The sequence below is a fragment of the Halictus rubicundus genome, chromosome 9 (genome assembly GCF_050948215.1).
Source record: "Halictus rubicundus isolate RS-2024b chromosome 9, iyHalRubi1_principal, whole genome shotgun sequence".
NCBI lineage: Eukaryota > Metazoa > Arthropoda > Insecta > Hymenoptera > Halictidae > Halictus > Halictus rubicundus.
Window position 1 is genome coordinate 8,917,666 of NC_135157.1, and position 26,896 is coordinate 8,944,561.

General features: G+C 43.5%; 2 protein-coding genes and 1 non-coding gene across 3 annotated transcripts in view; 2 read left to right on the forward strand and 1 right to left on the reverse strand.

The window, feature by feature from the left end:
• LOC143357543 (uncharacterized) overlaps positions 1–20,991 on the forward strand; it is a 29,653-nt gene extending 8,662 nt beyond the window's left edge. Inside the window, exons 2-6 of the mRNA XM_076794111.1 lie at positions 2,240–4,451; positions 6,942–7,211; positions 18,061–18,249; positions 19,056–19,191; positions 20,197–20,991. Of these exons, the coding sequence (XP_076650226.1) occupies positions 6,989–7,211; positions 18,061–18,249; positions 19,056–19,191; positions 20,197–20,335 (687 nt within the window). The 5' untranslated portion in view covers positions 2,240–4,451; positions 6,942–6,988 and the 3' untranslated portion in view covers positions 20,336–20,991. The remainder of the gene's footprint in view (positions 1–2,239; positions 4,452–6,941; positions 7,212–18,060; positions 18,250–19,055; positions 19,192–20,196) is intronic.
• On the forward strand, positions 9,765–9,884 carry LOC143357564 (5S ribosomal RNA). The gene has a single exon (XR_013082840.1). It is a non-coding gene; the product is annotated as a 5S ribosomal RNA (ribosomal RNA).
• A 493-nt stretch (positions 20,992–21,484) lies between the features above and the next one.
• On the reverse strand, positions 21,485–26,887 carry Eif3a (eukaryotic translation initiation factor 3 subunit A). Its single transcript, XM_076794088.1, has 5 exons — positions 26,431–26,887; positions 23,060–25,720; positions 22,712–22,962; positions 22,444–22,643; positions 21,485–22,145 (listed from the first exon to the last, which is right to left on the reverse strand). The coding sequence occupies exons 1-5, from the start codon at positions 26,477–26,479 to the stop codon at positions 22,046–22,048; spliced, it is 3,261 nt and encodes a 1,086-aa protein (XP_076650203.1). The 5' UTR covers positions 26,480–26,887; the 3' UTR covers positions 21,485–22,045.
• Between the last annotated feature and the right edge of the window lie 9 nt (positions 26,888–26,896).

A 26,896-nucleotide genomic window follows, 5' to 3' on the forward strand; every position in this document is an offset into this window, starting at 1 on the left:
GACAAAAGAGTTTGAAAGCCCCGGGAGAGCACAGAGTGCAGTAAAGAGGTTAATTCCTTCGACGTTACTTGCTGCTGCATTTACGCTGCAAGAAAGCACTCGCGAGTTAAGAATTACATTTTCACTGCTGGGAGACACAGCAAAAATTTATTTGCAACGAGTCAAACTAACTTAACCCTTAACTGGTATACCGGGGTCTGTCGTGACCCCCACCAAATTGCTGTACACGAACTATACAAAATAACTTAAAAATACTTAAAAGTATCTGAGAAGATTTGCACAACATTTTTTCCAAAAATTTAGGTCCAGATCCTAAACACTTAAGGGTTAATCAGTACATTTTCAATAATAAATTTCCTGCTGTTTCTTGCCGAGAATTTCACAGTTTTGACTAAATGTTTTTTTCCAATGGGTTGCGTGCAATCGAATTGGATTCGTTGTTGAACGGGGTCATCGGTTTCAGGGGCGATGGAAAGGGTTGCGACCCTTTGCAAGAACCCGCCGTAGAATAAATCGGAACGTGCACGGGCCCATTTGGTATAAGTTGCTTTCCGGCCGATGTAAACCCACGGGGAAATGGAAATGGACGGTAACCGAGGAATAATTTAAACGATTTATAAAAAGCTCGGCGGCCGCGTAACACGCGGACGCGTGAATGCAATATATTACGACGGTGCAATTGCCGTTCCAGTTACGTCAAGAATGCTACTCGACCGCGTTATTCATGAATACCAACGCGAACTCATTTCGGAAACATTGACGAATACCTCCGGGAGGGAGGTGGGGGTAGGGTGGGGGGAATAAGAGGATTGATTAACATTGGCATTCGTACTATCCACTTTCCCCAGGAAAGAGTATTTAATAATTTATTCACCCTTGAAGGATTAGCTGAAATCTCATTTCAATATTAAAAGATACAGCTAATGCTTTCTGGGTGTTCAAACAATCAACAGGAATAACTCTCACATATTTTAACAAAGTCAGCGTGGGACGGTATTTTACAATTAGACTGGTGGAGGCTTCATGCAAATTCCCATCTGCGTAGGTAATTTTATTCCGAAATTGAAGCAAGTGTTTTCAAATATAATATACCGTACAATTTTTACAACTCGCGCGCGCTCTATAGCGTTGCGCAAATTCGGGTGCACGCATGGACACCGTTAATTTATGAAAATAAATTAAGCGTGCCGATAAGTGGTTCGCAATTTTCGCAAAACATTGTACTTTAAAATGCGTTCGTCGCCGACGTGTACGGAACGCGGGATGAGGTCGCGGGCCGAGTAGAAAGGCGCGATCTCGCTTTTGTTGCCGTAAGAAACACGTTTACCAAAAGAATGAATAATTGTTCGAATGTATTATTCATTAACGTTGAATAATGCACGGTAAATTCCTTTCTTCTTCATCGCTGCTAAGCGTCATTAAACGAGACCGTTCCCTTTGTCGCGAAATATCTTCATCTTCCGAGCCGTGCTCCGCAGCGGCTTTATTTGTATGCGCCGCGTTCTTCAAGAAATCTGTTATTTTTGCTTGTGCACTTTTCCTCGAGAGAAACAGAGAGAGAGAGAGAGAGAGCGTTCTTTACAAATCTCGTAATACGGAGGGAACGCGTTGGCAAAGCCGCCTCTTCAACTCCGGTGGCTCTTTCAACGGAAACGCGGGGTTCCCGATCCCCGGGAGTCGTTCGAGACTCTTCGATACTCTAATTACCGGGGAACAATTGAGGGGTCCACTGCAAGGAGCTGTGTTAAGACATGTTAAAAAATCAGATCTTTAATCACTCTAGCACCTCGTGGCCATTACTCCACACTTTACACTAGAGTTCCCTATTTCACGTGTAATTAACTCGTCTAATACACTGGAAATCGTGTGTTTCAATGTCACGAATTTTCGTGTATTTTAACACATGCTGACACAAGTCGCTCAAGGCTTATTCAATATAACAATACTGTAATGATAGTTATTAGCTAATTTTCTGTATTTTCTACGATTTTCCTATGTGTTACGATTTCTGTGGGAGGGGGAGGTAATCTCACAGCGGACCCCTCGTCGTATCAAATTGAAAGTTCGCGTCGTTGCAAATTTCCGAGCGCCGCGACGCGACGCGACGCGTCCCGAGAACGGGAGAATCCGAGGGAACGATTCCGCCTCTTTTTCCCGCGGGCGTATCGGTCGCGTTCCTATTGTCCTTAGATCTCATTTTCGAGGGGCGCACGACTTACGTGCGCCGCATTGTTCACAGTTGACAAAACGTGAAACGGCGAGAGGACGAAAAGAGTACGCTGCGACGCCGCTACCGAGAAATCTGGACTCCGAGCGGTACTCGAGGAGAATCCCGAAGCATCGTAGATACAAAATCTCGGGACGTCCGACACAATAACTTTCAGCGACGCCCGGTTGAGGAAGACCGGAGTCGTGAAGAAGGCAGAGACGGAGGAAGAGGAAGAGGAAGAGGCGAAGGACGACAAGGAGGTGGTGGTGGCGGTGGAAAAGAAGAAGAAGGAGAAGGAGAAGGAGGAGGAGGTGGAGGAGGAGGAGGAGGATACATGTCGTGACACAATTTCCGGCGCGTACGTGTGCTGTTCGCTAGCCGCAGATTCTGCAGTTTATTACAAATCGAAGAACGAAGAGGGCCGAACCGGTGTGCTCCCTCTCCTATTTACCGGCAGTCCTGGCCCCCTTTTCAGCTCCGCTGAGCCAATACTTGTCCCTCGGCCGCTGGAGCACGGCTGCCCACTCGAATTAACTCCCGAAAGGATCGTAATCGTGATCGCGGTACATAGAAATTTCGTTACGGCTAAACGCGGTTTAATTGGCCGCCGAGGGTGGAGCACGCGACACAACGTATTCAAATTTTCATTCGATAAAAGAGAGAAGCCCCCCCTTTTATCGCGAGCAGTTGAACAACAGCCGGGCTCCCGAGATACCGGTAATTAAACGGAAGAAAAACGAAGGGGAACGACGGGATCGAGGAGGACGTATCCTGGCATGACGCGGAGGCGGCGGCGTTGAGAATATTCATGAAAAAAACAGTGGAAAGCTTGCGCCCTAAAGGATCGCCTTTCTCATTCAAAACAGCGCGAAAGAAACGCTGTGGGGACGAGCTGCTCCGTGTCGCTGTCGCCTCGCTATCCTACATGCAAAATACGTTGTCTCTCGAGCTAAGCTAAGGCACGACGTTCTCGAGAAAGCCTGGAAAACTTTTCGACACGTGCGCGAGCCACGACTAATTAACGATTAGACGGGAAGGGGGACTTTCCTCTTGTCCGGGAGAAACTCGCTCGAACCCGCGCACAATCATTCTCTTTGAAGCCGGAAAACGACGGATGAACGATTATACGGGGATCGATAAACACGGTGTCGAAACTGTTCTCCTCGTCTTTGTTCGCCGTGTACACACGGGGCAGCGGAACAAGCCCTCGATCAAATCGGGGAGCAACTGTTTCGATTAATAATCCCGCGGATAGGATCGAGCCCGGTCCGAGGGCGAAGCGATCTCGATTCCCGAAAGGATCGCGTGCAAGAAACCCGGTAAATCATCGGCTTGGAGTTTTTCGCGTATTTTTGCCGGGAAAAAGATCGGTGAAAGGAAACTCGCCGCCGGTAAATCGTCGACGTTGACCCGACGAGCGCGCATAGCTAATAGGAAGTAGAGCTTAAATTTCGCGAAAGAAGCGGCGGACCGTCGGCACATCCGTTACGTCACTTTGTCGGGAACAGGTCGCGCATAGATTATGTTAATCGGCGGTAATCCGGCGGTTACGGAAGTTCAAAGTCGACCGGAGAATTTCAGCCGGGAGAATTGAATTCTACTCGGGAATCGCGGGGATATATCGATAATCGAGCGATACTTTTCGATCGAACAGGCACGGGCGGCGGAGACGAAAAAGTTTCACAATTTTACAAACGGACACGCGCCCCGGGGACACGGAAAGTTTCGCGATCGGAAAACGATCCCGCCGATAAAATCGGAGCAAGTTGATCCGAGGAAGAGAGGGTCGGCCGTCGCAAGGTGGGAGGCGTTCGTTTCAGTGAAAACAAGCTGTCGGGAGGAACGAGTCCTCTCTTTTTATCTTTCAAAACGGTGGAAAGCAAGTCACGAAAAACGGCGAACCACTACGGCGTCCACTATACCGGCTCGTACGCGTACAGCAACGGGGCGCCGAGCGTGTACAGCAGCTATCCGGCGAACGGCGGGTTCGTCCAGCATCATCTCCATGAGGACTACCGGCCGATTTACTTTTACGTAGCCCAGCCCTATACTATCCCGTACACGTTCGCGAGGAGACCCAGGCCGTCGTCGTTGCTGAGGCCGGGCAAACCTCCTCGCAGCAGCAACTGCCGCGTTAAGTTCTCCAAGAGGCTCGGCAACGCCGACTTCTCGCAGAAGGTCAAGCAGGGCGAGTTCTCGAGGAGTCTCAGCCAGGTGCACTTCGTCGAGAGCCAGGGGCAAGGTATGTGATCAGCTATTTCGTATTTTTATTCCCCGCAGCCCGGAGTCCCTTAATTTCCATCCTCCTTCGCCTCCACCTTTATCGCGCATCATTCCGGTGGTTAAAGAATGAAATTCTTTATGCCCCGGCCTCGATAAGTCGTCATTTTTACTGGTAGCATAATTGTTCCAGTAGTCGGCCATTCTAAGCCCCGTTGTCAGTAATATAATATTTTCTAAATTTTTTATACGAGGACATGGAGACGTTGGAAATGAGTTCGAGCAATTTGTTCTCGAGAAGTGTGACTACTGAGCAAGGGTTGAAATAAGACACTAGCTTTGACGATTCAAGACTTTTACATGGTGATCGATGGAATAATATTTGAAGAAAGAAATTCTGATAAAATGAATTTTTAGAGTATTCTGAAAGTAGACATACTGGGTCATAATAGTGGGTCAATTGTTGAACCACAAGTTTTTATGAAAAATTAAACGAATTTTGCTATCTTAACGAAATTTTCCACAACCCAATAATTAAGTTCAATAATTACACTTTATACTGGAGATATTTTGAAAAATCTGTCTTACATCCTCTTCCATATTTCACATCGTATTTTTTAATACGAAAAGCGTTAACCAGATTGCACAAACTGATGCTGCAATTATTGTAAGGTTTACAAGCAACTTTAGTCTAGTTAGTGTCTAAATTAGCTCATCAGAATTTTCAACATATACGATCACATTGCTAATATTTTTGTTAGATGTACATAAATATGGATTTAAAGAGAAAATCAAACCGAACGAAAGTCGCAAGCTCTGCGACAAGTCTCTGTTGTCGGAACAATGGAAGCAATTGAGCACGGTGGTTGATTTTTAGTTTAGGAAAATGGGCGTGCGGAAAACACAAAGGAAAATGATTGTCGAAATGTCGAGCAGTTCGCTTTCGAGGCGCTTTCACGCCCGTGGATTTTTCTAGCAGACCGGATAATTGTTGCGAAAGCGGCATAGTTTCTGTGGCATAATTTAAATAGTTGCTGTCGTCAAGTAGACTACCGATGCCTACGCCGGAGAGCGTCCTGTTCCCCGTGTATAGAAGCGAAGCCGGCGTGCACAAACGTGCCCGCCGGATTGCTGAAAAGAGAAACCGCATCTGGAGAAAGGAACATTCTCCAAATATGAGGTGTCATTTCGACGGGTCGACGAAGAAAAACATCGATCGTTTAGATAACGCGTGTGCCGTGCATCGACCGGGTCGCGTGTTCTAACGCGAAAAGAAACGGGATTCTTGGGAGCTGTAACGAGAGCGCACGCTGCGAGGCAAAGTGTAACAACATTTCTGCACGTATACCGAACAATTCCGATCCGTTTAATGGCTATCGGTCCGTGCCCCGGCCAGGCAAAATGATACTTCATGCTTCACGCGAACTTCATCGGTAAACAACCATTATTTCACTCCGGATAACTATTCTGGTAATCTGGATATTATACGTCAAATCGCCTTTTCAGTTTTTCAATTAACAGATTCAGCACCGACCTACGAACAACAACCGTGACTATTATATATTTTTGTTGTTGAATAAACCGAGTTGAATTGCGTTCGTGTTATTTGACGTCGCCGTTTCGACGCACGATAGCTCAGTCATGTAAGGTTAATCGATTCCGCAGGATTCGCCAGGATTCAGGGTTTTAACGTACGTATTTCGGAGTCCCCGAGGATTTGGGTGACGTGGAGTCCCGAGGGTGTAAAGTCGAGGCGGTCTCGACGATTTAGAACCTGTAGGATTCCAATTACCATTAAGATTTCAGGGATCCCAGAGTTCGGGAACTCCTCTAATATGCTGCGCAGTCCCAGAGGTCTCCAGTACTTTGCGGTCCCCAGGGTCCGAGAGTTTCATGGGTACCTGTTAGCCTAGTCCTTCTGGAGACCCAAGAACTCAGAGCGTTTAGAGTTCATCGGCAATCTAGCATTTTCAGCAGTTTCCAAGCAAAGTCTTAAAAATCTAAAGATCCTTTGGAGCTTCGGAGGTTTCCAGTATTTCCAACACTGATCCTTCCTGAAGAAAGTCTTAAAAATCCTGTAGCCTTAAGGTCCTGTAGCCACGTTTACCAGTCTTCGGAGCCTCGAAGGTTTCCAGTATTTCCAGCAGTGATCCTTTCCGAAGGAGGTCCTAAAGATCGAAAGATCCTGTGGGCTCAAGATCCCCTAACCATGTTGAACAGTCTTTGTAGCCTGGAAGGTTTCCAGTATTTCCAACATTGATCCTTTCCGAAGGAGGTCTTGTGGCCGAGAATCCTTTAGCCAACATTGTCATATTATTTTGAAATGTATTTCTGCTGGAGAGCAGCACGTCGCTCGCTGAATAACTAAAGAAACATGTGTGAGACAAACGGGTTCCCTCTTGGGAAATACACGCCTGATCGCAAAGGATATATATTCTCGGAACGAAAGGAATGCGGAGCTCGAAGGTATCCGGTACGATCATCTTTCTCTTCTCTCTCTCTCTCCCTGCAGTGATCGCGAACTATCCGAAGGTTGGGCCGACATCGCGTGACCCAAGAATGACGTCCATGTTCCGCAGAGGCACGATCTTCGCCACCTTCTTCCTGTCGTTGCTCGGCGGAGGACTCGTCTGCGCTGCCCTCGTGACGCAACATTGGGTCGAGGCACGACCCCTCAGGACACCGAATCCGCAGGATAGCGCCGGCAGGGTTCACTTCGGCCTCCTGCATGGCAAGAAGGAGCTGAACGTCGCCTACGGTTGGAGGACATATCAAATTTCCGGTAAGTCGACCCTTAATTAAGGCATTACGTCGATCAGCAGGCTCCGCCACCCTTTTTCCTTACCTTCAACCCCTCGTCACACCGACGCGACGGTCCCGCGGACAATTATGTCTACGACGATCCAGACTCGTCTCGTCTTCGTCTCTACAATTTTTCCAAGTTCCAGGTATTTGCATAATTAATTTTTAGCCTGGACCGTAGACATTTTCACGGCTTCGTGGCGTCTATCAGAAATATAATCTATTAGATGAAAGTTGAACCTTTAACTTTTTATTAAACTTATAGCCGCCAGGTAATTCTCGTTTCCGTATGCTTTTCCATTTTTGTTGTCTAGAATTTTTCTAATTCTCTAGCTTTTCTAGCATTACCGAACGGAAGCTCTTCACGCAAATTAAAATTGTTCGGTATTTGGCTAGTTTGTACTTTTAAAATGACTCGTGAACTTAAACCTTAGTTTCGAAGTAGAAATTTGTTAAACGCTCCTCGGTGCCGCAGCGTCGGGTTCAAGAACACGTCATCAATTTTCACTTTCGTGACATAAAAAACTTTCACCGATGGGAGAAAGAAACATTGCCGAGGCGAATTCTCGCAGGTGTGCGAGCGTTGCAGATTGGAAGGGGCGATTCTTCTCGAAGAAATCGACCTTCTATTTCTTTGGTACGAGGAAACGTTAAGCTATGTACACACCGAAGCAACGTCGAGCAACTTTTACTCGCCTTTTTGTTGTGTTTTTCTTTTTCTTCGCCGAATAAATAGAAGAAGAGGGCGATAAGAAGTTGCTCGATGTTGCTTCGGTGTGGACATAGCTTTACCGATTAGATCAAAGGATCCTCTTCGTCTTCCTGTGCCGTTGTTCGACGGAGCTTATTTTCTAAAAGGTGGCGATTCGCACGGCGTCGTTGTCCCCGTACGAGACACTTGTGCAAAATTACATCGATGAGGACTCTCTCGCAGGAAGCTCGAGCACGATAGCGAAGGAACAGGCAGACCAAATCGCGGCTCCGTCGTGCCGTGTTACACAATCGCAGTGAAAATGTACGTGAACAGTGTTCTAACTTACGAGATTGGATCACGGCTCGATCCGAGTTTAGCAATACCAGCAGTTTTTGAGAATCTTCGCGGGTGTTAGCGAACCACCGTGGCTCCGTGAGATAGACACCCGCATTCGACGTATCTCGAAACTCGCGAGTCTACCTTGAACTGGAAGTCTAAACGGGAACCCGTTATCGCTCTGGAACTGGAAGTCAATATCCTTTACGTAATGACATTGAAAGTGAGAATGTTACGATAGTCGACGATGAAATTAATTGGAGCATTAACTCCGCGACTATTCGACCTGCGCGATCGAACTTCGATCGAAAATTTCTTTTCCACCATCGTAGACGTCATTTTCAAATCAGTTTCACATTGTTCCTGTACGTTGCCTGCATTCTTAATAACAATATTAGTAGAGCTTTATGCAAAATAAAAATTCTGTGCATCGATTGCAAGAAACAGGAGCCGAGTAAAACGTTCCTTCTTCCTTGAACAATTTTAGTAAATTGAAAATAACACATTTATATTCCCAAATTCTGTATCTTCTCACTATAAAAATGATTTAATTCTAAAATTGTGTGACTTGTAAATGCTCGTAACTGTGATCATCAAGAAGCCAATTGTAGACAGAAATTATACAATTCCGTGCATGTGATTCTGTACTTTGTTTATAAATTAAACAGTGTATTGAAGATTTAGGTTACGAGCCAACGTAATTTCTGAATGACATTTTGCACGAGCATTGAGACATTATTTTGCGAATATCAGTCAAATTTTGTTTTCAGTCATAACATTTTATGAATCGGTTGATGCAGAAATATTTCGAATTTTACAGTGATTTGTGCATGGCAGTTCGAGGCAAATGATGATCGCCGGATTATCGAAAATGTTTAAGGGCCCGGGATAGTCACGTGACTTTTTAATTAATAATTTCCATTCACAGCCTTCAGACACAGAGTTAAGGTCCGTCTTGGTCTTGATCCGACGGGTTTTAAATCTGCGACTAAACTTGTCACATCTTTTGCTCTGTATTATCGATATTATCAATTCTGACGCCAGAAACGTGCCTCAAGTTTTTCGCTTTATTTCACAGAGAATCGAGAGAAAATATAGCTCAATTTGTAGCTGGAGATATTTTCTAGTGCGCGCTGCTCTCGATTTCATCCAGAAAACTCATCCAATGGCATAAAAATGCTTGGATTCCACGGCATGCACATCGTCAATTTTTGGCCTACTTCTAACGCTTATATTACCAAATATCAGCATAACCTCGGCAGCTCCTGATCAGCGCGCAATAGATTGAACCTTCCTCTTTCTGATAAATGAGCCCTTTACCAGCGACGAAATATTCTAATATAAGGACGAAAAGTTGAGGCACGTAAAACCATTTTTCGCCTATTTTTGTCGGTAACGTGGTCACTCTACCTTATCGCGAATCTACGAAGACCGGGCCCGTAACATAATGAAGCTAAACGGAATCTTAAGTGGAATATTATTTAGTTTTTAACATTTACTAATGTCAACGACCAAATCACACTGCAAAAAACCGATTCTCGTCCGATCATCGAAGTTAAACAGTGTTGAGCGTGGTTAGTACTTGGATGGGTGACCGCCTGGGAATACCGCGTGTTGTTGGCACACTTTTTTTATTTTTCATTCATTCTTATCTTTTCAAACGGTAGATACCATTGCATACTTCTTTTCATCTCGTTTTCAAAAATTAAAAATAGCACAGGTACGCTGATGGATTTTGATAACAGCGACAATCTGCCAAAACTCATCCAATCGCATAAAAATGCTTGGATTCCACGGCATGCACATTGTCAATTTTTGGCCTACTTCTAACGCTTATATTACCAAATATCTGCATAATGTCGGCAGCTCCTGACCAGCGCGCACTAGATTGAACCTTCCTCTTTCGAACAAGCCCTTTACCAGCGACAAAATATTCTAATATAAGGACGAAAACTTGAGGCACGTAAAACCATTTTTTGACGGTCATGTAGTCACTCTATCTTATCACGAAGAAAGGCATCTGCAGTCGCGCAGAAGTTTTTTTGCGGCGCACGAACAGATTTTACGAGTTGTTAAGTTACATCTCCCCGGGAGCAAGATTCTGCCGTATCCTTGATAAATAGACTACGGATCCTTATGTATTTGTCGCTTATAAAGCTTCCCAAAAAACAACGAGACCGAAGCTTTAACGGAATCTCGCGAAGTTGCATCTATCTTTTAACCTGCTCGAACTACTAAGACCGGAGGAAGAAGTTCCGTTTTATTCCTGCCCCTCCTATATTTGCGTGCGAGGATGCTCGAGTGAATATCTCCACGTACTATCTTTCTTTCAGTACAGATTCTAAGCACCGACTGCAATTACCATAAACATTACAAAATATTTTCAATAAAATTTCAAATAAATCCTCTTCAAATTATCATTCAAATAAAAATGATTAAAGTGCTTCACACATCCGGGAGGACAAGCGTTAAAATATCCAAACCACATTTGTTCTTATGACTCCTTTCGTTACTGAAATTATCTTATGAAAACTACTTACCACTACATTCTGCTTTCACACGAAATTTTTGTAATGAAAAATATGTTTTGCTTTCAAATTGGTGGTGAATGATCCGAGACGCACGCAGAACCGTTTCAAGTAGATTTTCTATCGCACGATGAGAAATGGAGCATAGATTTCGGTGCATTTTCCAACATTACATATTATATACGTATCTCTACTATCAAAACACCCAAATGTAATGATAAATTAATCTAAAAAAAAAAATAGAACAACTAGAAACTGAGATCTTGCCGCCCTCAGAATCTTCTCATGGTCCACATTGGGAAACGGTGACCTAAATAGATAGCCTGCATCCACATTCGGGTCGAAGCGACCCTGAGCCCGTCTTACGATACTAAATTGCAACTAAATTATACAATCGGAATAGCTTGCGGGTTAGGAGCTGCGCCGCGTTGCATCGATAACCAGTGGAAATTCGCGACGTTGAAGATGTGGAGTGTCGGCCATCGTCGAGATTCCACGTTGATCCGGTAACGAATTTTTCGAAGCTTATTAAGCGGACGTCGGGAACGGTAACAAGACCGTTTATAATGCTCGCGTGTCCCGTCAGGTTGATACTGGAATCGTTACCGCCGTAGGAAACTGTTATCGCGCCATAACCGCTGGTACAATGGCGGTCAGGGCACTCGAGCGAAAACATCCGCTCCCCGTAGCATCATCTTACCCCAGAGGCTGCTCTGTTAATCCTCGCGGGGCATGCCGGCCACGCGAACATTTGAATAACATTTTACGGACGCACATTGTAACGGGCCCGTCTTGCGTCGAGAGAAAAGAAAAACACAAGGTACGGCCAGGCCCACGCGAATAAGGAAATCGTTCTGGAACACTGCGCCGGTTTGCGAGGCCAGTAGCGAACACATGTTGATAATAATCGCGAGCAACACCGTGCTCGTCCACCCGAGTTACGCCGGTGCAGCGGTCGTTATTTATTCCGACTCCTTTGACCGTGGACGAACGAAATATTAATTATTTACCGGCCCCGAGACGCCCGAGACTTTCTTCTGAATCATTCACCGTGCTGGCGCCTACGGTTTCGGACGATTTAACACCTTCCAGGACACGAGGTATTTTCTACAGCGATCGTTGTTGCCTAAGTTCTTGGTGTGTTTAACCCACCAATTAATTCTGTTGAACAGGAATCGCCCGACGCGTCTGATCACGGCCAACCAATACTACTTCGCGCGAATGCTAGGACACGCGTAGACGGCCAATTTCCAAGCTCGATTCTCTCGAAAACGAAGCATCAACCGAGAAAAAATTTGCAAATCACCCTACGCCCGCTGGACCATTCTGAGACAGCCTGTACACAGGTCTAATATAATTTACATTAAAATGAATTAATTAGGAGACGAATCGGCGGAACTTCGGCGAACGTGCCCGAACCAGCGGAGTATCGACGAGAGGCAACATGTATCTTCGATTCAATTCCGTTCCATCATCGGCGCGGTGCAATTAAACATTCTCCGAGCAGCGCGATGAGAAGGATCGATACGCGAGGAACGATCGGAATGGGTTACGCTCGCGTGTATCGGCGCGATTAACTTTTTCCCGGTGTTTATCGGCCGACGATGTCGAGAGAGAGAGAGAGAGAGAGAGGATTAATAAGCAATTACACCGATTCGATTGCGACACGCATACGAATGGCCGTGTTGAACGCGGGTACCCGTTGCCCAGATGATTCTTGCCGCTCGGCCCGTATGTGGCGGCCGTAGCGAGCGGCAAGAATCATTCGAGCCTGGTACGGAACGGGGCTCGAATAATTGTTGCTGCGGATAGGCGAACCGGTACGCTTCTAAACGGGCACGAAATATCCGAACACGTTGTACAACGAGGCTATTGTTGACCTCACGTCTGACTTCGCGGCGTGTACGTCAACCGGTCTGTGCACGCGACCGTCGTTACATACGTGATCATCGGGTACGTGTCCTTAACGTTTGGCGCCATTGGCCGGCTCGTTGAAAGAGAAACGTTTCTCATGACGCGTGCCAACAATCCCATTGTTCTTATCGGGAGGGACGAGCGGACCGACGCTTTTCGCACGCGGATATCGCCTTGGGAAGCCGAACGGATTCTTTGCGCTCGGATTCGCGATGCAAATCGTTCGCAATTGGAATCTTAATGCGACCGGATACCTAACACGCCGCTCGGGACTAGGTCAATCCTCCACGGCCCACCGACAGCCTCATTATCTTCACGAACAGATTCTCGAATTTCTGTTATTCGATATCCATGACGCCGCTCTCCGTTGTACCGGCACCCGAAGAATCATTTTTAACAGAGCATTCTACCGAGAACGGCGAACTCGTGTGTCCTTCAGGACGTTTTTACAAAGAAAAACTACAGTACATTTTGCGGAACAATTTTCTGGAGACCGGGAGAGGTTGCCCACCATTTAAAAACGAATAAACTTTATAAAATTGGTTCGAGCGAGGAGAGTTTTCTGGAGACGTTAGGAGGATTAATATACTAGGTAATTTATAAAAGAGATTGATCTGATATAAAAATGGATAAGCACAATTTAAAGCGGTAGATGTATTAAAAAGATTTATGGGCACCAGCGTATTGGTTCTAGCTTAATAAAATAACTAAAGGAAGAAAGAAATTTTTATTTCGCTCCTGTGTCTTGCAATCAATGCAAATATTTTTTATTTTGCATAAAGATCCGCAGTCTACACATTTATATTAATTGAAACTGCTTTTCATCGGCTCCTATAATGAAAATTAAAAACAAGTCGACTTCTTTAAATCCAGATACTTTTTATTTCAATGAATGATTTCTGTCCCGTTTTCTTGTCAATAAAAGAGGATCTAAATCTTTGTTTTTTACTAAAGTAAATTTTTTCTCACATCTTGAGGATCCGATTTATGTTACACACACGCAGAAAAGATCGTAATGTATTTCGCACGATTTTAGCAAATCAACCGAAGCTAACAGATTTCAAGCAGGTCCCATTGTTCAGATGAATGAGAACAGCTGTTAGGCAAACATTTACGTTCTATCGAACGTAACGCATACTGAGGAAGACACTCTGCGAGCGCGGCTCAGAATAACGATTGTTATCATCCCGCGAGCGGGACGTCTCGCGGTTTTAAATCAACCGAGATCCGTAATACGAAATCCCTATTAAAAACGGAGATTCCGAAGGGAATAAGAATGATCATTTCCTTTTCTGTTCGCTTTGGTAAGAAAAATTGTCTTCCTGTGCGGGCGGTCTACTACCGAAGACTCGGTAGAAGAAGCGAATATCTCGGTACAAGGAAACGCCACAAGGAAATTGGTTCTGTAGATTGAATATCGAGCGCGCGAAACTTTTGCAAAAAAGAATCGAAATTTCAGACGGGAGGTGGAAGGTCCGTAGAAGCCGTAGGGCCGTCTCCCTCGTGCCGGGGCTCGAACTGAGCAATAATTCCGAGGAACGTTTACCCTTCAAAATTCGCAACTTTCCTGATAACTTTTCGCGGAAAGATTCAAAAGAAGATCCTTCCGGGGAAATAAATGTTTAATCTTATGCTACGGAAAGGAACTTTGACGAATTAGCGGTGAAAAAAAGTACGGAACTTCGGTACGCAAGGATTAAATTAAATGGAGCTCCTTTTTGAAAAGATTATTCAATAACCTTGACTATTTTGATAATTTGTCATAATCAGAAATCAATGGTTTCTTCCGAGTTGGATTGCTTCAACTTCTCAAAAAAATCCGGGTCGTATAGTCCAATGCTAAAAAAGTTATCGTCCTTCCAAAAGTGTCTGTTACTGTGATTCATTGTATATCAATATTACAACTATGGCCAAGGCTATAAAGTACAAAACGGACAACCAAAAAATAGCTTAGTGTGTAGATTAAAGATAGAAAAAGAGCACGTATACAGGGTGTAGTAAAAATTGTGGTGCAACCGGCCGGGTGGTGGTTCTACACGTAAGAACAAGCCAAAAAGAAAGAATAACATTTTTTTGTTTCGCGCTTCGTTTTCGAGAAAATTGAGTTTAATATCCGTCGGGTTCGCGTGCTTGGTTACTGCAAGAAGTAGAATTGGTTGGCCATGATCAGACGCGTCAGCCGATTCCTATCTAACAGCACTTGTGTTCGCTGCATTTTCAGACTCGATTTTCTCAAAAACGAGGCGTCAAACGGAAAAATGTTACTCCTTTCTCTCGGCTTACTTTTGCATGTAGAATCACCACCCAAGCGGGCGGGGTGCACCCTACATATTAAACGTAAATTTGGATACATATTTTCTTGTTCTCTTAGGGTTTCATAAATATTACATCGATGTAAGCACGTAAGAGACGGGTATGACTCGTCCAACATAAACAAATAAAAACTATTCGTTCGACTGTTAGAACGCTGAAAGAAGACCGATTTTTTTCGAACGTGTCGAGTAGGGTAGTCGTCGAACGGGCACGTTGCGATAGGAGACAAAGGGAACCGCAGTGCTCGACTTTCCTTCGCGACAGAAACTTTTGATGAAAAGGGGACTTTAACGTTCGCCGTGGTCAGCATCGGCGGCGTATCGATGATACGAGTAGCCGGCACGGCGAGTGGCGCACGTGAAAGTCGACCACGAGGCACGGCCGTTGATTTTTGCGCGCTCGGAAACCAGTTTCTGTTCCTATTGTTACAACAGCCGGCTGCTCTCGCAGACGGAATCTCTCCCTCGAGCACAGCCTCGCTTTATCCCGCTATACATGACCGAGCGCACGGCTGCGTGGGAGTCGGCCGACACTGTCCGATTTTTCCCCACGAAATTCCAAGGAGACATTAGCGGCAATCTCATTACAGCGCTTCCGAGTTTGTACAGAGCCGGCCGTAAGTCATCGAACGTCTACAGCGCCGCTCATAATTATTCGAACGACCGGAGATTCTGTACTACGCTTGCCCGGGGTAAGCAACAATGTACTATTGTCGGCATAAATGACTCTTTATAATGGACAGCGGGAACAATGAACGGTGTTTTTAGAACGGTCGCAGTTGCGCGTAATCTAAATTTCAGTCGCCGGGCTTTACTCCCGTTAAAATCTTGCGGAACAGGATAGATGGCGAGGCAAGAAACCGCGGCAGACATTGTCCATAAAATGAAAACGTTAATGAAATCGGCTGGTCGAGTGACACGATTTTTTAAAGCAGAAATCTGGAGGTCTGGAAAAATATTGGAGTTCAGTGGTCGTGAGACATAGGGTGAGGCACCCAATTACCGTGGGCGTGCCAATTACTGTGCTTGTATTAATTATACTGATTTTTAAAGCATGATTCAAACACGAGATATTAAATTTTCTTCATTAACACTAGGTTTACGGAGCACTGGAAATGACTAGTTTACATTTCCTTATAAAAATAACACGAATATATCTCTCAAAATCTGTAGCCATTTTTTAAATAATATATACCTAGGGAAATCAATTTGTTAAATAATTCCTCATGGATCCATGTTTGCAATCTCAATATTCGTGAATTCAAAATATTAGAATCCGTCATTTTGACGGGTCCCGTAAATCTAGTGTTAAAATCAATTAATATGTATTAATATGTGTACATGTTAATAGTATAATTAATATTACACGGTGATCGGGTCCCTTATCCTATTTAACGATTGTTCAAATCTATTAATCGTACGATGAAAAACGGTTTTGTTCGTACATCTTCTTTAAAAAAAATGTCTGAACATTTTAACAAAGCAGAGTTCTCGATTCTTTTTAACGTCACACTTAAACATTCTGTTACGGGTAGTGTTTCAAAGAATCGACCTACTTGGGGGGAAAAAACGTGCAGTTCTATTTTTAAAAAAAGCTACTTCTGCATTTTGAAGCGAACCGTTGCATTTATGCAAAAGCAAAGTCGTGAGAGAATACGTCTCCCACATATATCATTCTGAAATTAAGATTTTAATAAAGAGTAGGATTATGAATACATTACGAAGAACACAATAGAACTCCTCATGCAAGGAATAGAATGCTAACCAGTTCTCTTTTCCATAGATTAGTGTCTAAAATCGCGAATTTGCATAAACATCCGGTGGCAGGCTAATAATAAACTTCAGTAAAGGCCATCTCTTCTGCTCTTATGACTGCAACAGTCTCGAAGTAGAACAACTTTCTTGCACATCACGTATTGTAAATGTCGTGTTCACGTCCATTGCTATTCGAAGCATATTTAAAAGAAGGTAAAAGTGCATCACAGATATTTTTCGTGCCTGTAAAATATTCGTGAGTAATGCCAAAAGTGGGCGTTATTTAAAACACTAGAAGAATTCCAAGAATTAGAGAAATTTCTATTTGGCTGCTGCCCCTCGCAGAAAATGTTCATTTTGTCCAAAGATCCGGGGCTGCAAGGAAATTAATTTTATTCGTGTTGAAACTGCGAAGCGAACGAAGTAGGTTGCCCTGAATTCTCTATAAAAATGACGAACCAATTTATTAATTTCCCAGCGAAGCTACTTTATCATTATCGTAATTGCAAAATGAAGCAGCGAAACGGGTCGATGCGTGTGTGTGTGTAGTTCTGGAGGACCGCCTGTTCGTTTCAGCGACGAAGACGAATAGTTCACGTGTGACGACGCAGGGGCACGTGAAGTCGATACCAAAGAAAAGTTTCGCTCGAGAAATTCCAGGGATGTCCTCCGGTAGACGGGCGGCTGCCAACTTTGCGACCGGCTGAGAGCCTCGCCCTCGGGCCTAATTAAATAGTCCGTTATTTGCGGAGCAATATAACTTGGTCCGGTCAAAGCAGGACTATTTACCGCTCGTTTAATTATTCATTACGCGCCACGATAATTTCCATTTGCGCGGCTGTCCGCTGCGATTCGGCGCTCTCCCCGGTGGCTGGAAAAACGGCGGACCTCAAAGGGACGAAGTTCCGCCGTGCCGATAGCAGTCTAGATTAGTAACGACTACGGGGACGGAGCGTCCTTTGAGCGCAACAAAAATGTTGCATTCTGTTGCGAGAGCGTGTCGTAGAATTTTAAACACGGTCCTGGGAAAACAGAAACGGTCTCGCCCCGCTATTTTCCATCCTTTCGATGCGCGACACAGAGGGTTGTCCAACGGAAAAACGAACCGCCTGAATATCTTTCGTGGCATTTTCTCGCTATCGGCCGGATTACACGCGAATTAATTTCTTCCTCATTTCTCATCGGAAGAGCCGATTTCAGAAACTGCGCGCTGTGTGTACACGGTGTCCTTAAATATTTGGATCGTTTTGTGGAAACAAGCGTTGGTTAATCGATCGTCGACTGTTCCAGTGCCACAGATGATCCGGCAAGATCCAACGGTGATGTCATGGGGTCTGTGGATCAGCACCCTGACGACCACCTCGGCGGCCCTCGTCACCGCGGGATTGGCCGCGCTGCTCGCCGTTTTGAACACTGCCACATCGCCGAGGTCCAAAATCCTCTCCGATCCCGGCGTGTACTTCATAAATATTTTAACGCGTGAGTCTTCCAAATTGCCCGTATAAACTTCCGCCGGGCCGTCCCGGGAGCTCGCTTTGTCCGACGGATCACACGCCGAAACGTCGTGCTCGCAAATCCAGAAAATAACTCGTTAAACTTCCGGACTCCGTGTTATTTTGAACCCCCGTGCGCGCTTTTCGTCTTTCTGAAACGGCCACGAGGCTGCGAAATCGATTTAAATCTTGAAAATACAAAAATCAGATCAAATTAAAATAAGATACGCAACATCATCCACAACATACTTCTCAAGTAACGATGGAAAATATGGGACGATTTGCATAATCAAAGAAATACTGGCATAATGAACTCTTATGCTCGCCTCGGACAGAAAGCGACTTTCACCAACATATTCGTGGCATTTTTCTGATGAAAATGATACCAAATATGATATAATTCCGATGATATTTACTTGTGTAATGCACGACGAAGGTTATTACTTCCCATTACAAAAAAATTCCACAGATATATTGGTGAAAGTCTCATAAAAAATAAAGAAGTTTTGTTATTGGATTAGAAGCAGTCTCACACTGACATACCCGATCCTTATTACGTTTACTTCGCTGTCCTTTTCGGCAGTGGATCGAAGATAAGTATCATCTGTCCGATAATTGTCCCTGGCCGGACCCGTGTTTTGGACAATTATCGAGTAGACACTGTGTTGATGTTCCACCGACGCGTACCCAGTTCGCACGTTTCATTAAACAACGAAACCGTGGTTCGGTGTCGAAGAAGGCGAACGTGAGAACGCGTGTATTCAATATTGGTTTAATTGGGTCCCGTTTCAGTGTTAATGTGCCTCGCTAGCACGAGCACCTGGCTGGCGCAGTACTACACGAAGCTGTACTTCAACGTGCTTCCGAAGGAGGACATCGACAATATGTGGACCAGCGAGGGTTCTGCTGAGCTCGGTTATTCATTTTGGTAAGAGACCTTTTATTCTCCGCTCAATGGCGATGTAGTATCGCGGGCACGGAGCCTCGGACAAACTGCGCTCCACGACTTCCATGCCTCATCGTTCGCGGATTCTAAAGCCCCGCGGTTCAATACGATAAATGTTTCTCGAGTCCCCGCGAGACACGGCGCTCTTCAGAACGATCTGGCATAGCCGGCTTGAGAAAAGGGCGTCGTTTATGCCTCGGCGATACCAAAGAATACGCGATTCCTCCTCTTCTCCATCATTTTCGTACTATCACTCCAGCTCGATATTTCCAGTTTTCACTATTCCAACTGAGAAATCGTTCTCGTTTTATCCACCTTCATTCACGAAACTGCGATTAAACGTTTCAGATCTACAACATCGTGATAACCAGACTGCGAATCTTCATGCGAATTATAAATACCATTTTACGAAGACCGGAGTGAGTAATGATATTATGACAAGCGTAGAGACGTCGTTAATATTTGTTTCTAGACATGTTCTTTTGTATTCTAAAAATGTATGCTTACTATAAGTGCATAAAGATTCGCAGTCTAGCAATAACTAGACTGTATAGCGTCCTATTAATAAATCTCATTGTTTCATTGTAGATCAAACAGCCTGGCACACCATAAATGCAAAAGAGTTGCGATCTAGCAGAAATATTTTTGTATTTCTCCCAGCACACCTCCAAGTCGAAATTACATTTATACAGATTCTAGGCACTCTTGCATCCAAAACCGCTTCCATTCTCCATGATATAAGACATTCTACCAACATGACACAATTTTTCTAACTCTTGAGCTCCGTCTTATATCTCCAGGAAGAATTTGTACGTTAAATCACTTTTGTAGATGAAAACGTGAAATACGTTCACTTTCAAATTTTTATGTATCTTCCGAATTTCTGTAAAGTCTCTTTTATTAATCTTGTCGGATATAAAGCAGGCCTGGTGTCGACTGCAGAAGTTCGGGCGACGTCCACGTGAAGTTTTGTTGTTGCTGTTGCAGGCTGGTCGTGTGCGCCGGTGTGGTGCATTTAATCAGTATAGCATTGGTCGGCTGGGGCTCCGGACGAGACAAAATTGAACGTCTGGAAGCAATCCCGGCACTGGAAGAGAAGACCGCCGCGGCAATAATGCTGTATTGAATGCGAGGGTTCTCAGGGCGAAAACTCAAATAGAAGGGATCCATTACAGAAATTAAACAGCGCTCGCGTGTCGAGCCCAACGGGAGCCGATTATACAGAGAGCGGTGCGTTTCCGTAGTCCGAGAACGAATTTCGTAAAGTTCCTAGATGTTCGTTAGATCGTTTCACTTCGAGCAAACGCGACGGCGAAAGCAGCGCAGAATTGTGAAAGAATACTTCACGTGGAATCTCTATGTCTCGAGGATCTTTCTGTAACGCGGGGACGCGAACGAACGATACCAATCTCTGAGTGGCACATGGTAAAGCAAAGCATGTGCATGGACGCGTGTATGAATTCTATGGCGTTTTTGTTTTACATAATGTTTAAATCATTCGTTAACCGGAATCGCTTCTGATAATGTGCTTAATATTTGTGACCCACGCATTGGTCTAAAAATATGATTCTGCTAAGATTGAATAGTATTCTTCGTAAGGTTTCGTGCAATTTATGAAATCGACTGCGAACACCGAAAGGAGACTTTTTAGTACAAGTAAAAAGATCTGACCGCCGTGTACTTTATAAATGCGTAACACTGTGCGATTCGAACCAGATGTACATTACGTGTCGCTGAATTACATTACAATTTCGAATAATAAAATCAGTTAGTGCCTAATCATAGACGTTTGTACGATTTTCATATGTGTCTAGTGCAACATCAATACCCTGATCAATTTTACATTTTTCGCGAAAAAGTTGGCTTGTGTTTCTCTCCTTACGTGTCTGCTGCTCTCGCGTCTTTCTCTCTGAAATCATTTGTATAGATTAATCGAATTACTTAATCGAGTAGGTATGTAAATAGAAACGGAGTTTGATACTCTGCAGTGATTTATTTATTACGTAGCATCGTAAATTCTTAACGATATCATAAATGTAATAAAACAATTAAAAAGACAATACGGACAAGATGCATCGATCTTCATTTATATTTATACCATATAATATCGAGGGCGGCTCTCACGTTGGTCTCAAAACCTGACTGTATTATAAAAGTTAAAAACATCGTTGCCACGAATATGCACGGAAGAGGAATTATATTTCTTCTTTCTTTCTGGGAACAGAGGTATACCACGGCGTATTCGAGTTCGTAAAAAAAAAAATTAGCATTAGTGTTAGGATACAAGAGAACTTTATTGATGTTTTGAGACTTTCCACCACTCTGCGACGAGTCTTATATAGCCGATTCAATTCTTCCGCACACATACAGTCCACCGTCATCTCTTCTGCTCTGTACATTGATTCATATCTCACATACAGTTGTGACGCGCGAAGTAATTATGTATACTGCCCGAGCGTTCTTATTCCTTGACAAGCCTAATGCACGTAACGCAGTATGTTGTCGATATTTAAATAAAAAAACTCATGTTGTGGGTTCTTCCTTTTAGAAAAATCATAAAAATTCGAACCTATCGCTGTTTCTCAGTGTTAGTTTACGTTTTGCTTTTACCATCGGTTTCCCTTTTTGTCCGAAGCGGCGAATTAGCCTACGAACGGTCGCCTTTGTGCTTTCTTTAAATTACAACAAGTATGTCGGAGAAAGGAACGCAGCGGTGCACAAAACAGCCGCGTTGGGCACGTCGTGTAGTTTCTTGCAAAAAGTCTAACTGCGTATTATGCACTGTTCTTGAAGAATAGTAAACGTTGCTTCTATAGGTAGCCTTCGAAGTGTTATGTTAACGCCGGCTGCCAACCTGCGACCATCCGTCGTCCTCTGGTGGTCGTCTTCTTTCTTCGTTTTTCGGTGGGAGTCTGTCATCTTTCGGATCATCTCGCCTAGTCATTAACATCGTATTTCTTAATATATTGTGTATAATATAACAAATTCCAATTCTTTATCTTGATCGGAAGTGTAGTCACGGGAAAAAATAGAATTCTAGTTTTTTTTAACGCAGTCCCAAAAGGCTACGATCGATAGACTGTGGATCTTTATGTATTTATATTTTTGTCACAAGAAATCTTTTAGTCGATCATATTTTCCTATTTTGATTTTCACAAAATTAAGTGTGAAAACAAACATTTCCATAAAAATCCGCAATCTAATGATTACCAAAAAAAAAAAGAGCGAGCTTACTTTTCTTCGCGTCTAGGTGGATCTCGAGGAGAGTTCTGTATCGAGTCGGGTTTATCGCGCCAATTCTGATTGGTGCTACGCATTGTGTCGTCGCGACGAGGGCCGCCACCACCAACAGGAGGAGGTCCACGGCGTTCGGGCATTCTACCACGGGCTCGAAAACCATCCGTCATGGTGTCGCGTGTAGGAAGATCACGCGGCTGTAAAAACGAATACACATTATGCGTTACCATGAAAATTTGTCTTTTATGTTTCGTTGTATACTTACGGGACGCGAGTCCCTTCCACGGTCTCTATCTACTATCCTATCCCTATCCCTGTCCCTCTCCCTATCTCTATCTCGAGTATCATCCTTCTCGTAATCGTCTCGTCGCCATGTATCTGAATTCTGTTTTTTCGGTCTTTCCAATTCGTCTTTTCGCCACTTGTCTGTTGGCTCGCGTCTCTTCCAACGATTGAACTCTTCCTTGTTACCGTCCTCTTTCGCATCGGCATTGCGACGCCAAGACATAGTTTCCACTGTAATCATAGAAATGTGTTATTATAATCGGTTCAAAATTGTATGTATTCTTCCTTATATATGTATATGAAATAATAGAAATAATGAAACCCATACCTGGTTTTTCGGGTGCGCGTTGGCGTCTCCATGTATCGCTCATTTCCTTTTCCTTTTGCCTCTCCTCTTCCAATTTCCGTTCAATTTCAGCTTCCCTGGCTCTAGTAATTTCGGCTTGTTTCTCAATCTTAGCCAAACGCTCGGCTTCTTTCGCTTCTTCTTCGGCGCGTTTTAATCTCTCTTCTTCCTCCTTCTTTGCCTTCTCCTCCTCCATTCGCCGTTTCTCCTCTTCCTGTTTGACACGCATCTCCTCCTGTCGTCTTCTTTCCAGAGCCTCGGCACGTTCATGTTCCCATCTCGCTTTACGTTCAGCTTTACGCTCTATCTTGCGCTTCAATAATCTACTGGCTCTCTCCTCGTTTTGTACCGTTTCAAATTCCTTGAGCTTCTCGAGATAAATGCTCTTACGTTCGGCCAGTATCTTCGACAAGAAGATATCATGGTCCTCCTTCATTCTAGCCATGCGTTCTCTGGTAGCGACAGCCTGCTGTCTTTCTTCCTTAGCTGCGGCAATTCTTTCTGCCTCTTGCTGCTCCCATCGTAACTTGGCTTGCTCCATCTTCTCTTCGACTGCTTTTTCTAGCAGTGGTATTTCCTCTATCCGTTTGGCACGCTCCAAGTAATCGATCTTCTTCTCCTGAGATTTCAACTTCTGTTGCATCTCCCTGCGTTCTTTCTGCAACTCTTCAGCTTCCCGAGCTGCAATTTGTTCTGCATCTAACTTCTTAATCTCGTCCTCGTCCAGTTTCTTGAGTACTTTCTGGCCGTGACTAGTCTGAGAGATTTGTTGCATTTTCTCTTTGAGATGACGATCTTTAATTTGTTGAATTTCACTTTGCTGCCGCTTTCTTTCGCGCTCCTCCCTTTCTTGCTCCAATCTCTTTTGTTCAGCCAACATTTGCTGCCTCTGCAATTCCTCTTGTCTACGCATTTCCTCTTCTTCACGTACCGTATTAATGTGTTCGATGTATTCTTTCCTTTCTTCAATGATCTTATGTCTTCCTAAAATTCTTTGATGCTCCTTCAATTTAGTCTCATGGTAATGACCTACCATGGCGTTGCGCAACTTCTCGCGTTCCATTTTCTTTTTATTCGGATTAATAATATGGATTGCTCTATGTAATACGGTAGCCATATTTACAAGTTGACAACGAATTTGTTCAGACGGCATAGCTTGTAGAACCGGGCCGTCAGGATGGTCTTCCCTCTGAGCCTCGGACAAATCGACTCCGAAGTTCACGCACTTCTTGCCATGATTAATTCTTATTTGCATATCATTGTATCTTACACAGTCAACTAAGAGACGCTCCAGATGAAAATCTGTTGTGAATTTAGCAAGCTCCAGAAGCCTGGCGAACTGTATAGTTTGATACACTTGCGATATTTGATGAATCAAACGAACAAGCGTTACGTCCTGTAAGGCTGGAATATACTGAATCAAAGGACTATTCTCATCAGTCTGCAGAGTTTGAATAACAGAATCTACTCGGGTACATAGCTCCAGAGGATGAAATTCAACTTCTAGCCATGAATACAAATCTTGTAATTGTGGAGATGCTAAATTCACGATATTCAAACGAACGATATCTTTAAGCAGAGAAACTCTCGTTGGCGGTTGAGTAAGACCTAAAAGTGTTGCAAGCTTCTGAGCCTTCTCTAATGGACTCTTATCCGTTTCGATAAAACGATCAAATTCTGGATGAGCCGATGGCAGTGGAATAGATAATGTAGCCAATAAGACACGATTGGCCATTCTCTGTTGTTCCTCCGACGACATGTTCTTTTTCATTTCACGAGACAGTTGTAGCAATTTGAATAACGCAGCAGCATGGAAAAGATAATTTCCTGCTTTCCAAAACACCATGGCCAACTTCTGATAATAGTTGGCCATAGTTTTTGGTACTGGAAGCTTTTTCGACAAGTTCATCATACCGTGTACATCTTCAGAGGACTTAAAAGCCTCTTGCCATAACTCCATTTGAATCGCAGAGTCAAGTTGATTCAATCGTGTTTCCAAGTTCAGTTGTTGAGTTTCGGCTCTGTTCATAGAAACATTAGATACCAGTGCTGGTAATTTACAAATTTCTTCTAGATGTTTTCTCAACTTTTCACATAATTTACGAAATTCAGTCTTACGGTTATATTCAAGACAAAATTGGAAGGCCATACGTGCAATGTCATGATATAGTGTTTCTACATGTGCATTAGTTCTTAATAGTTCCAAACATTGACAATAGGATTCCCATAAAAATTTCACCCAAGGTGTTAAGATTGTACGGTCACTTCTGTCTTGAGCATCTTCACCGCTCACAGCAGACAATAGAATACTTTCCGGCGTAGCTAAGTTGTCAAGATCATCTATGTCTATAACAGCTTGTTGACTTTGTTTCCTTGCTTGATTTGTTTTTTCCTCTGCCATGCGCAAATACCCACGTATGACGTTTTCTAAACTTCCAACATTGACTGATTGGAACATATTTCGATACTGAAATAGGCCCTCCTTCGCTATGTGTGACTTTTTTAGTTCCACACATAGGTCCAAATATTTGAACATTATGGGTTCCAAAACGGACTCTGACCAGTTGTACGTCCATTTTTTATTCCGGAAGACTTCTTGCAAAGTGTCTAATGCCCGAGCAGGTTTCCCTACTTCAATGAATTCTGTTAAAAAGAAAAAAACTTATGTATTACCAAGATTTATATTTAATGCATATCATTAAATCCATTTAATGAAGTATGTCAATATACTGTAAATTCGCGATTAATGTTTCAACAAATCACATCAGGTTATATTGCGAAATGGTACCTACAGTTTATGTAACACAGTAAATAAATGGACATCTGTAGTGTCAAAGTCAGTTCAATGATAACAATGTGAAACAGTTTCAACAAAAAATACTCTGAGAGTATCCTACAGAGCAAAAAATTGAGAAGATCGAAATTTAATTTTATCGATGTAAGAAAAAAACACATACCGTGCGAATTTATTCAATACGAACATATAATCTCCTCATTCGAGAAAAGTCATACATAAAGAACAGAATCGCGAATGTTGAGATTGTTAGGATTAATAGCAGCATACAGTTCCTTGACGGCTTGCATAGTTTCTATCGCAGATGCATATGGTTGTGTAAAAGTAATATTTTTCGGAAAAAGAATTGGACAGACGTGACTATAGGCAGTTCGAATGTTATGTGACAAGTAAGATTAACGTTTGCGATAATTAACCATTACTGGGAAGACACGCGGTCAAGTTGGACGATATGGGTCATCGAAAATCGGTATTGATAGGGCGTAAGAATTTTTGTACTCTAGATAAAATATCCATCGGCCATGTCACATTCTTCTGTGTGGCTAGGCAGCATACATACCATTCGCTCGTTTTAGAGCATTCTCAGGTCTCTGTCCGTATCGCGCCATTTTCTCGCACAAATATAGTTAATTTCACACCATACAAGATATCGCAGAATCCGGTAAACCTGCGTAGAAAATCTAGAATTTCCGTTTTCTAACGACACGACGTTTGTCACGACGGACTCCGACCGCGTGTACCGGATGAAAGGCGGCCGCTACAGAAAAATGGCTTCCCGTAATATGTAAGTCAAATTAAACAACCTCATTTCGTAATATACAAAATAAAGGTCACATACATTCATCGAATTGTCAAAAAAAAATAGGATTTAGTTTATTATCAATATTGTTTCTATGAAAATTTCCTGTAACCATTATTATTACAATTGTGTCGATTGTAAACTGTAACTGTATGGGGATAGCAAATGGGCTTGGCACTAGATGTCGTAAAGGTCTATTTTCAATTTTAATGTCCATTGCGCAAAA

What these genes read in the sequence shown, in the direction of transcription:
- Eif3a (XM_076794088.1), bottom strand. Translation starts at nt 26,479, where the DNA reads ATGGCGCGATACGGACAGAGACCTGAGAATGCTCTAAAACGAGCGAAT. An exon ending in GTGGAAGGGACTCGCGTCCC is followed by an intron (nt 22,644 to 22,711) that starts GTAAGTATACAA and finishes TCGTTTTTACAG; the next exon opens with CCGCGTGATCTTCCTACACG. An exon ending in CCACCTAGACGCGAAGAAAA is followed by an intron (nt 22,146 to 22,443) that starts GTAAGCTCGCTC and finishes GTTAATGACTAG; the next exon opens with GCGAGATGATCCGAAAGATG.